The sequence below is a fragment of the Enoplosus armatus genome, chromosome 10 (assembly GCF_043641665.1).
Source record: "Enoplosus armatus isolate fEnoArm2 chromosome 10, fEnoArm2.hap1, whole genome shotgun sequence".
Classification (NCBI taxonomy): domain Eukaryota; kingdom Metazoa; phylum Chordata; class Actinopteri; order Centrarchiformes; family Enoplosidae; genus Enoplosus; species Enoplosus armatus.
The window spans coordinates 20,839,778-20,852,423 of NC_092189.1; the positions used below are offsets into that span (position 1 = coordinate 20,839,778).

The 12,646-nt window shown below is 40.5% G+C and overlaps 1 protein-coding gene across 1 annotated transcript in view; it reads left to right on the forward strand.

Moving 5' to 3' along the window:
* The window catches only part of prom1a (prominin 1a), a 65,610-nt gene that overhangs the window by 20,300 nt on the left and 32,664 nt on the right, over positions 1–12,646 (forward strand). The window contains exons 2-4 of the mRNA XM_070913151.1: positions 4,110–4,168; positions 4,774–4,800; positions 9,719–9,924. Coding sequence (XP_070769252.1) covers positions 4,110–4,168; positions 4,774–4,800; positions 9,719–9,924 — 292 coding nt within the window. The remainder of the gene's footprint in view (positions 1–4,109; positions 4,169–4,773; positions 4,801–9,718; positions 9,925–12,646) is intronic.

A 12,646-nucleotide genomic window follows, 5' to 3' on the forward strand; every position in this document is an offset into this window, starting at 1 on the left:
AAATTGATGTTGTCGGCTTAATGCAGATATAAGCCCTCTTCTTTGTGAGCTGTGTGTTAACATATTTTGAACCAACTATAGGGGGAAGAAAAAAAACCCAGCAGGAAATCCAAGCATAAAAAATCAATTAGGGCCAAAGTGGAGCCTGGGCTGATAATTTTAAGCAATTTTGTTATGTGTTCTTAGCCAGATATCAACACCACAGAAGGGAAATTGGGGAAAGAGTGCAGACAAATCTATGCAAATGCTAAGCTAAGGTTACATGGACTGAAATCTGATTCATTTTGACTCCCTGCTGCTCCCTGTTCAATAAACATGCTAGCTGAGTTCATGTTATATTTACAAGCCCTGGTTCACAACTAGGCAGCAGAAACAACAAAACCAACTTTATATCGATGCTATAAAGCCAAATATTCTACTGCAGTTTCAACCAAAAAATGAAATTATGTGTAGGCTAATTGCACAGTAAATTAAGAGCCACCAATAAAAGTTGTGGTCCAGGAAAGCGTTCAGTAACCTTGAAAACCCCACTGCTCAGGGCCATCAAAATAGCTTCTTCCTCAGCCAAACTAAGGCAGAGAACTGCTGGATTCCTCTGGGCGGGAGACTCCCTTCTAGTGAAAGTGATGAAAAATTCATCTTGCCAGGTTCTGCTTTATCTTGGGCTCTCTGCAAAGCTTCATTAAATCTGCTGTAAAACCTCTACCTCCATTTTGGTTCAGAGCTGAGAAGCGACTGAGGCCAGCCTCCGCTATGCATTTACATTTACATTAATTCTCTCATACATTAACATTTTCAACACTGTGTATGCATTTTGCTGAGAGAGCAGTTTGCAGTCCATGGAGGATCAGTGGAGACCTCTGAAACTAAGATATTGTCAATATGACAAACAGCAGGTTAGCTTAGAGGGGTTAGAGGCCGCCGCATCCTGACAAATACATTTATGTGCTGGTGTGAGATGACGAGTGGCAGCAGAGAGGGTGGGGAGGAGAGAGTTAACGTGGTTGGAAACTAGCATCGAGTGTGCTTTCCGTTCATGGAGAGGGATTAGACGCCTCTCACTAGAAACAGAGGTTGGATTCAATCCAGCCCTCTCTCCTCACTGCATTTCTCTCTTTCACCACTCTTATTTTTCTCATCCCCTGTCTTTGATCTTTCTGTCCGTCCTTTCTCCTTCTTCTCTCTTGTTTTCCTCCTTCCTCCACTGCTTCTGTTATTCCCTTTGTTTCCTCCTGGCTGAGTATCCCCAGCAGCGACAAGTCAACTTCCAGAGATTGGAGTTTTGGTTTTATATATATATATATATATATATATATATATATATATATATATATGTAATGTCAGTGCATAATCTGCTATTCATTCATTTATTAATTCTCGATTATCTTCAGTATTGTGTTCAGTATCTTCAGATTGGCTTCAGTAGCAGCCTGCTCTTTCCTCTCTCACTCTAAGTTGGTCAACTCCAGTCATTCTGGTCGGGCAGGAGTGTATCCTATCAATTTGGTTTATGTAATTTGCATTGACCAACATGTTTCAGAGAAAATATACGCTGACGTGAAGCATGAGAACACATGAAAATCCCAGAGTCCGAAAGTCCAAAATGCGCTTTGTACGCCCACCTATCCACTCCAACCTGCTCCCCATGACTTGTGGTTAATGAACTCCACACCAGCTCCAGCATTAGAGCAAAACTTTGCCAGTGACAATATAATCAATTAATAGAATCCAGGTGGCGATTACTTTTCATCCAAAGATTAGTCTAATTTATGTAGATATAAATGAGAGCTGAAACGATAAGTACATTTATCGATCGTCAGAAAATAGACAGGCAACTATTTTATTTAAGTTATTTTTCAAGCAAAAAAAGCTTCTCCAATGTGAGGAGTTGCTGCTTTTCTTTGTCATCTATGACAGAAAACTGAATATTTGTCGTGTCAAAACATCTCAAAATGGGCTCTGGAAAATTTTTCTGATGATTAATCAATTAATCGGGGAACAAATGTATTTCATTTTAGAGGAGACAGGGTTCAGGATGAGAGGGTCTTTTTGAAATGGCACCAGAATGCCTGTTCACTGTTTATAAAGACTGGGATATATTTGTGTGTTGACCAGTAATTTGCTATTGATATGTTTCTCTGTGCTTTACCTCTTCTTTTGGTGGAAGATATCAGCTTATATTTTGACATATTACTGCAAAGTTTAGGCCTGAAGGCTTATTGTGCAGCTTATTGTTTACCATCGTTACGGTTTGTATCTTGTGGGTACAAAAGGAATTTAACACACCTTCACCAAAAGGTCAGGGGCTTCTTTGAAACGCACACAAAAGGCCACTAAAAGAAGAAACGATGATAGCTGGGCTCGGCTCGCCGTACTTTACATTTCTCTAGAAGCCTGGATCATTTTACACCTCACCCCGAAATCTACAATAGCGACTGACGACAGCATCCTGGGGTGGAGGAACTAGCCTAGAAGCGGTTGGTATAGGTTGACCTATAAAGTAGACTTGTGGTTCCCGAACTTGGTGGGAAAATTCTGGCAGGAAAAGTGTATCACAAACTTCAGCTGTTCGCTTACTGTAACAACCATCAAACTGCCCTTAAGCAAGGCACTTAAGCTGCACCTCCTCTAGCTCTGTAACAACCAGCACAAACCTGAGGTCGTACCAGGCAGGTCAAGTGTGGAACTATACAAGTGAGAGGAGGACTGACTGAGAATTAAAAAACGCTTTCAGTCAAATAATCCTGCATTAATAAATGTTTAAATAAAGGCAATTAGACACGACTGCTTTAAAAGATAAGCTCCTCTCTTCCTAAACAGCCGTAATAACTAGGTGAAGCATAAGTATAAGCCTGGAGCACCCTCCTGTTTATACAAATCTCATGCTTTGAGTTACAGGCAGGGATCACAAGCCTGTTTTGTGATGAATTAAAACAATTCTTGTCAACAATTCATCTGCGGGATGTATTCCTCCTTCAGAAAAAAAAGAAACGCTGCATTGCAGAAGGAGGAAAAGCCCCCGTGTCATTTGCATCTTATTTTTGGAAACCAATTGCCTCTGAGAAGACTTGCTGTCTCTGTCATCATTATATGATGAGTCAGAGCCAGCGCTGCTCCAGGTGTAGATATGAAAGAGAACAGAGACATAGAGTATTTGATAGGAGTGTTTTTCCCACCTAAAAATGAGTTTGCAGTATTCATATTTGTGTCATGTTATTTTGATGATATGTTAAATGGCACTAAGTTACAGTACCCATCGGCTGTTGATTCAGAGAGAATGTCATTCAGATCCACAAAGTTTTAGGATATGTGCAACCTTTTATCAATATAATCAGGAGTAAAATATTGTATTGTATCGTTGAGCTGATCCAAAATTGACCCAAAATCAAAAAAATACTATTTAAACTGGTACATTTATTCAGCAAAGTCTACACATCTAAAGTAAACTTATAATGTAACAGCTGTTCTTAGTGCCAACAAGATTTTAACCCAACAGGCAAAATTACTTTTGCATCCAGAATCCCAGCTTCCCGAGCTTTAGTGTGAGTTCTTCTGAGATCCAGAAATAACCAGAATATCAACAACAACAACGCCAACAGGATCCAAACATGATGTCAGTCCATAAATGAATAAAATAAGAGTTCCTCATCTTGTCAGACTTGCCCCGGTCTAAGCCCAGAGGGAAGAGATGGGGATGAAGGGACACTGCAGTGTCAGAGTTTGGCTCTGGATTTTCTGACACCATCTTGTCAAAGATGTCAACATGCTGCTTCGGCTTGACAGCAATAATTTCTCACATTAAATATACATACTGCAGTTTCCTGCTGCTGGCTGAGGAAAGGTTCCATACCAAGCCCATAATATAAAAGCTGAAAGTCATGAGCTTTGTGTACACCATAAAGGAGTTTAACCTCATCAGAAAAATGAGAACTTACTGAGGTCATTTACCAGATCAAAGTGTTTCTTGTCCATTTTCAATCTAATAATTGGTGATTCCTTACTGCTTAGATTTGGTGTGCACTGTGTGAGGAGTGCATGGCAAAATAAAATATATACAATACAACAACAGACTTCTTCATGTTGTGTTTGTTTTCTCTGTGTCGTTGCAGATCTTATTGTCAAACTGGCAAAGGACAAGTTTGGAGCCATTCAAACTGAATACCAAAAGGTAACTTTGTGTGTATGTGTGTGTTACATTTTGCTGTGCCTATTTCTTTAACTTATTACATTATGTTTTTCTGATTGGATGCAGCAATTTATGATAAATTAGAGAACACTTGTACCTCTGAGGTGCTCCATAGTCCCTGACTTCTCTGAAGCAAGGCGTTAATAGTTAACGTTAAACGTTAAACGTTAAAAAGCCGAGGCAAGGCCATCTTTTTACTGGCACCCCAGAAACAAATGGTAATTGCTTTTGGCACAACCTGTGAATTTAGAAAGAAATATATAATTTCAGCTCTTATGAGGAACAACTTTGATAACCAAAGATGTTTTCGAGCTTTTTGACAGTCCCTGAGATCTAAGAAAGAATACAGTGAGAGTTCACTCTGTATCTTCCTCTCAATTATAAAAGAATTTGCTGTCTTTGTGTGTGCAGTGTTACGATATGCAACTATGTGGATATGCACATCAGCTTTTGAATTCTTTGATTTCTCTTTTTGTTCTCTTTCATCCACATGTTTTTTTGTTTTGTGGCTTTGCTCTTTCTTTGACGCTGCGTTGCCTTTGTCGTCTGCATGCCTTCTTCATCTGATCTGCTCTGGCCTCCCTCAGCCAGAGAACATAGTGCTGACCCTTCAGGTAAAGTCTGCACACTGGACTTACAGTGCAACCCATCCCCTGTCTCATCATGCTCCACTGTCCCGAGTCACCAGGGTTGCACAATTCTGGCTAAAACGCTTTCACTTTATAGCAATATGTCACTTTAGTTGACACATTACTACAATTGTTTGTTTATTCCAACATCTTTATCATTGGAATATCCGTGATTAGTTGTGCAGCCCTACGACTCTCACCCAGCCATCCTATCCACCTTGTAACCACCAAGTTAGTTCTGCTAAAACTGTAGTTCCTGTCCCGATTGAGACACATCCTGTCCATTTAGATCTTTTCAGCTTCATGGAGGAGCAACAATGCTGACTGCATCACCAAGGAAGGCTTTTAGTGCCCTGGAATGAAATCCATATGTTCTACAGACCATCTGGAATATTACATTATACCAGTGTCACGGCCGTGACTGTCCTATGTTACGCTTATAGTGAAATAATATCCTTTGTTTTCCTACTTGGCTGCCGAGGACTTGTGGCCCCGTTAGGAGACGAGCATGTAACATAAACCAGCACATTCCCATCTAAGCCGTATCAAACGGAGGAAAAAAATACCAATATGGGTTTGGCAAGTTACCTCCTTATTACACACTTGAAACCTTTGCTACTCAATTTGGGTTAATATTAATCTGTTTTAATGCAGCAGCTAAACTCCTGACGCAGAGATGGAAGAGCCATGATGTTGAATAAATATATATCAGGGAATAAACATAAATATTCAGACAGAATAGCTTTGAAAGTGCTGGTCAGCCATCTAATATGCTTCTGAGCAGTATTTGCTCTGATAGCCACACAAACTACAGCAAGGATGAGCCACACATGAACACAAACACACACTTGATCTTTTGAGTGCTGATGTTGGCAGAACTCTTTTTACTACTATAAATCTCCACACACTGACCTGGACCACTGACACACAGTATGCAGCGCTGCCACAGCTTCATAAAAACATGTGTCCTCCAAAGACCTTCAAACACATCAGTCAAGAAGTGACAAAACTAAAACTCTCCATTTATATCTCAAGGAGATAATCAGTTTTCCGGTCCCTCCTGAAATATGCGATCTACAATTACAATACCTAAAAACACACTCAACCAGCCAATGTTTACAAACTGCATACTTTTCTTTGCTTCGATGAAGACAAATCAATTTCTCGTTTGCATAAAATGGTCTGATACTCTAATAGGTCAACAGCAGTACTTTGATTCTGTAGTGGAGCTTTTTAAATAAATTAGATGTATGAGTGTGGCTGGTTTATCAAAGTAAGTCAAAACTGACTACAACCAAAAAACGGATGGATTTCTTAATATGATGTTAACCAATGTCAGTATAGCCCAAAAGTAAAATGTTATCCCATGTCATTCATATTGGAGCTGCTACCTTGTAAAATAAACCACCACATTTTTTTCTGTTATCAGTTCAAATACCTAGCCACCATATCAAATATATATCTTGCCTATCTTGTGTATGTCACTGCCCAATAAATGCAAAGCAGACCAATCAACCAAAAAGTACAGCAGATAATTTCCCTGATTGTAGACTTTCTCATATTGAAGGTTAACTAATCAGTGAAAGGCCCCGGTGTAATCTTGGTTTGGATGAAAGCTTCCATACAGTGGATTTAAATAGTCCAGCTGTGATCAAAGGCTTTGTGGGGTTGCAGTATCGCAGTCTTCACTTTTGCTACTTGGATAATCATAAAGATATCATTGAGAATGTCATGTTTCTCTTGTGGTTCCAGAGTGGTATCCATCCACTGCCTATCCAATTTACTATAAAGATCTGAGCCACAATAACGAATCAAAGTAGGAAGCACAAAAAGACAAACAAAGAACCTTGACGTTCACAGTGGCCTCTATAACTCATTTAGCTTGCAGTCAATGAGCAGCTTAGGGTAACATAATCTTGCTCGAGGACACTTCAGCAAGCCTTGTGGCTGCTGCTTTGATTAAATCTGATTAAAGTTACAGAATTGCTTGTCTTCACCACTCAGACATGCGGCCACCTCATCACCCAGTTTGTTCTTATTGGAAGGTCACCTTCTTCTTTTGGGCACTTGCCAAGACAAAGCTATAGTCCAAAAATAGTTGGGAGCTGCAGGCCCTTGAAGAGTGGTGGTGGAAAAAAATAAAACATTTTTGACCGCTTTTTGTGAAGATTCACCCAATAACAAGCAGAGCCCAGAAGCAGAATGACAATGCAAGCGTTCAGATTTGCACAATGTCCTCAACAACTGGGTTGACATTGGTGCTTTTAGATGACATGGGACACACATACACTCACACATGCCCAGCCTCTCTTCTTTTTTTCTTTCTTTGCCTACATCTTCAAAACTCTCCGGTTCCCCCTTTTCTCCCTGTTTCCACTGACCCTGAAATCCTCCATGTTTTATTCCTTAAGGTCAGAAAGGGTGTGACTGACAGTCTTCTTCTTCCTACATCTTGTAAAGTATCTTTTTGACACAGCCAGGAACCTCACTCATCCGAACACAAGCTTTTGGAGGTTGGATTATGCTCACTGCCCGAGACTTCCAAGTCTGCACAGAGATTTCTGAGTGAACCAGAGAAGAATACTCCTCTCTGACAAGTTCAGAAGCCATTTCTTTTCACCCTGCATGTTAAAAAGCAAAAGCTGCAGGCCCCTGGAGAAGGCAGGGTCAATGACTTATGAGGGCGATTAAGATTAGTGCGAATCAGCTGGGAGAGCAGTTCGCCCATTCAGGAGCAGTGATAGCAGCCCTGCTTTGATCCTTTCATAACGAGAAGCTATTGAACATCATTGTGACAAGTTACATACGGTGTGGGAATTACCAATCCCCTATTCAATTTTGCAAATATCCAAAGCCTGTGCTGAGTGTGGTTTAGATAGGGGCAGATTAAGTGGGAGCACTGTGATACATGACAAGAGGTGGGGGAAGCTCTACTGAGAACCTGCCAACTGCAGCAATTTTAACTCTCTCAATATATCAGGGAGGATTTGTAAGAAATCGAGTTGAGTCACCTTCAATATTTCTAATATTCAATCAAAGTCAAGAATTATTGAGGCTTTGTAATGAGCGACATGCAGATTTCACAGTTGACTGTTCAGAGACAAATCACAACCCTCACTCACACCTACAATCAAACTGCCTAAATACAGAGTTTTCATATAAGTATACGACAGTCAGCATTCCTCCGCTCACTCCTGCGTTAGTTGTCCAGGAATTTTAATCTTTACTAGCTCTCTGACCTCACTACACTCCTATTAACAGTTTAACAACTGTCCTCTAATGTTAACAACCTAACTATTCACTGCAGATACTGTATATATGTATTTTACTAGTGCATGTGAACTTGTTGTATATTGTTTTACAGGCGAAAACAGCATTCTTCAAAATATCAAATAATTGAGCAACTATCCAACTATTTTCTAGTTTATCCAGTCAGATCCAAAGGTAATATACACTCAGCTAAGACTAATACAGTCTAATACAACAGTTGTATGATAAATTATCCCTTCATGAAGATTATAATGTTCAGTTTTTGGGTACTTTATTGTAATTTTGGAGGCTGTGGTTTATGATGAATTGTATTGTGTTATACTCAGAAGTGTCTCTAATAATTGGTGTACTACTATTGGACAAATTGTTGTAACCTTCATAAATGTTAGGATCTAGGGCTGTTATATTAAGACTGCATTACTTTTATCTGTGTGTACCTGATGAACTGGCTGTAAATTTCTCACTTTATAAAAAGGACCATGTAATTCTTTCAGCCGTAAAGCTGAAGTTGCAACGTTTTCACCCAACAATATATCACAAAATCCTATTTTGAACCAAGTGACAGAAATCTGCGACTGCCAAGTGATAATTTGACCTGCGTTTCGTGGTTTCTCAAGTTCCTTAACTGATAATAAAATGGAACTGGTTGAGTGATGCCCCTTATTTTTGCAAACCTGACACTTTCTGCAATGGAATTATTAAAAAGGATGAACTGCACTGAAACAGGTGTAATTATCTCACCCCAGGGGCTGATTTGTTACCCTGTTTCAAGAAAAATCTGGACTTTATGACTCTAAAGTACTTGTTAAGATGGAGGTTTTCTGCAGTGCACTAACTGCCTTGTAGTCCATTCCTATTGAAGCAGGTTTTTCATCAGAAATGCTGTCTTTCCCCTTCGTCAGTGGGGAAAAACTGCACCACAGGGCTACATGGATGCCTCTGAGTTTGAGTATTTTCCCCATCATCCTTCATGTGTTGCTATCCTCTCAGTGCATATTGCAGTTTGTTGGTATGAAAAAAAGCAACCTTTAGGAATTGCTTACTGTAAGTCTCAACCAGCTTGCGGTGTAGTAGGTGAGAACAGTATTGTCGTCCCACCGATATTAAGAAATACAGCCTTGGCATTTATGCTGCGTAATAATGTAGTTAAAGAGTCGATCATTGAATTGGCTTGTGGTATTTAAGAATTAGAAAGAAAGGACTATCCAGCAGTGAGTAGTGTTACGCAATGTGTTTATTGTTTATCCACAAATCCCTTTTGGACAAAGAGTAGAGAGAGAATTTCAAGCGGTGGGATCCTAACAGATATTTTTAGATTTGTTGCTCATTTTATCCTCTGCTTCCTTGTGTGTGTGCCCTCCCTTTTTCTCCTGTACGCCGCTATTAATCTATCCTTTCTTGTCTCCCTCACTCCCCAACTCATCCAATCCAATCCTATTTTCTCTCAACAACCCTCCATCCCATTTTCCCCTCTTGTTGTTTCATCTCCCTCTCTCTCTTTTCACCTCTGATCCCCCTTTTCTCTCTTCATCTCATTTCCATGTTCACCTCCTTTCTCCATTGTGCTTCCTAAATAATTTGTCCCTCATTCTTCATCTCATTTTCCCTCTCATTCCTCCCCCACTGACCCCAGGCCATCTACTACGAGATAGGCTTCCTGGTATGTGCGGCAGTGGGCCTGCTGTTCGCCGTTCTGATGCCGATAGTCGGCCTCTTCTTCTGCATGTGCCGCTGCTGTGACAACTGTGGCGGAGAGATGCACCAACGTCAGAGGAAGAACGCAGACTGCCGGCGTGGCCTGCTGGGAACGCTGCTCTTCTCCACCTCATTGGTCATCACGTGAGTATGACACATGCATACACACACACACACACACACAGGGAGGAATATGAGGATATCAGCTTGCAAGCAGACGTGTATTTTCTGGTGTAAACTTGCATACAGTGTGTGCACACTTATATATGCATGCACACATACACTGGAAATAAACGCAAGCTGCACCTCTGTCTTTTACAGTGTTGTACTCGTGCACATGTGTACACACATTGAGGCAAAAACACACTGTACACACATACACATCTGGTTATCTAGTGAGTCTGTTTCACACATAAACACACACACACACGGTCATCAGCCTTCCCCATCCCCCATGCTGTTTGCTATATATAGTAAAGTCCTACTGTAGATACTATGTGGCAGCACCCTTCATCTTTGTCAGTTTAAGCACTGGTCATTATAATCTGCTGGCTTACTGTGGTGGGAATTCCTCTTTACGTCAACGTACAACTAAAATATTAAAAATAAAATATGAAGAAATCAAAGAGAAACAAATGACTCAAATCCAAAATATACCGTAGAATTTGATCACAATTATTCTATATGACTATATCATGTTTCAAATGGTTGGCTTCTTCATTTGAGAATACACTCTTAAGTGCCCCAATTTCATCTACACCTTACTATTCTCCTAGGCTTTTTTGTATAATAACTATAATACCTACTGCATCTGCCTTCAGGCTTTATTATATTACTGCTCCAGCTGTCATTTCCCCATTAAACATGCACATTTTAAGCATTTGGCTGATGATTATATGCAGTGGTAAATGCAGTGAATTAATTCCTAGACTGCCAATGTTTCAAACTGTAGTAATTGCAATTAATTGTTGTAATCTAGGGATTTAATAAATAGTTCCTCCAGCTATTTTCAGCCTGGACCCTGTCAAACCAAGCTGCCATCAGTTGCATCAAGCTATTTCAGACTAGCTTTACAGTGTGTGGTTCTCCTGTACAGTGGATACTCAGATAGCCAGAGGCCAACAGGAATGTCATGACCTCAGATACGTTTCCTTTTTTTACTGACATTTATCCCACAGTTGTTTAGGATAAATGTTCTTAACATTGCAGAGCCACAATCCTGACAAATAGGAAATAGCAGCAAAGAGTAAGAATTTGAGAATTTGCAGATGATGGAAAATGACTGTGTGCCTATTACATCATCTGGCTGTCCCGCATCTCGCTGAAACTCATCACTCTGATGATGGACCGCGGGAAACTCAATCCACTCTCCACGCCGTTTTATAGTCTCAGCGGTAGAAGAAGCAGTAGCCGCTGGGGACGTAGTCACAGTACAAAAGGCTTGGGAAGCTGCATTTGCCTCTTGTGCTAGAGAAGGGATCCAGGAGTGTACTTAGTTTGATGTTCTTTGGCTTTCTGTCTTCGTTGGAACGAAGCCCGGTTATTAGAAATTCCACAGCAATATCCAAGGAGCCCAGACACAGGAGTCTGAGAGCATCCTCAGAGTTCTTATTAAATCTCCGCAGCTACCAGGCAGAGATGCTGTAGAGGCTCTAATGAAGCAATTACAGGCAAGAGAGGGATGAGTACCGAGCCCAGGCCAAGACTACTTTTTACCGCCACTAGAAAGCTGACAGCGAGGCACAGAGGAGTGGCAGGGGTGATATTTATTCTCCAAGAAGTGTTAAAATCAGATTAAGAGGGGTACAAGACACCCAGGTAAGGGTGAGGACAATGAAACTGAGGCTGAGGATGAGGTAGGAGAGTGAAAAACAAAATGCTCTTTACTGAGCCTGGACATTCTGTGTTACGAGACATACAGTCCACCTGGCAATCCACAACATGGTAATCCACGAGTCACTTCTTTCACGACAGATCTTTGATGTTTCTGTACTGAACTTCCTAGACATGACTAAGTTCTAGTTTCTGAGTGTGGCACACTTTTGGTTTTCTGTTCAGCCACGGTGGCTGTTGCTGCTTATGCTAACTCAACAGTTCACTGAAATGTGAAACTTTTTTAATGGACCTTCTGAACAAAGACACTTTTTCTGACTCTAAATGACAAGACGTACTCTGTCTTACTGACATGATGGCAGCTAATACATTAACATATCCCAGTGACAGAGTCATAGTTGCCTCTAAATAACATTAATCTCACATAATAATATGACACTAAAAATACAAATGAAATGTAAAAAGTCGAAAGAGAAGGTAGAGAAATGTGAATGAACAGGATTAATGCAAGTAATAATCCCTCCCTGCTGATAATATAATGCTTTCTCATGTGCTTCAACTTGTTTCTCACCCTGAGGCCCTTGAGACCCCATAAAGCCCTCTTATCTAATTTTCCAAATACATGACCACCAGACAACAGCTGCCTCGTTTATCCCCGACAGCAGTAATTAAAACAGAGATAAATCCCCAATTTACAGTGATTACAGTGTTCACAACTAGCAAGTAATAATATAAAGGTTAGAAAAGTGAGTTTGTGGTCTAGCATTGAGGCTGATTTCTACTTCTACTGGGAATCCTGTACTGTACTGGAGAACAATTACACTGTGTCACTGGGTTCAGGATGGAACAAAAAATACAAGCATCAGGAGTGGACAAGAGTTGGGAGAATTCATATTGGTCATAGCTGATCGGCACCGTGTCATGAGGTGCATGAATTTAATAAACAGAAACATAAGGCTACTTTCACATATTGGGGTCAGTACACCACACAGCTGAGAGAGGTCCATAGCAGAGGCGTTAAAGGATTTCCTAT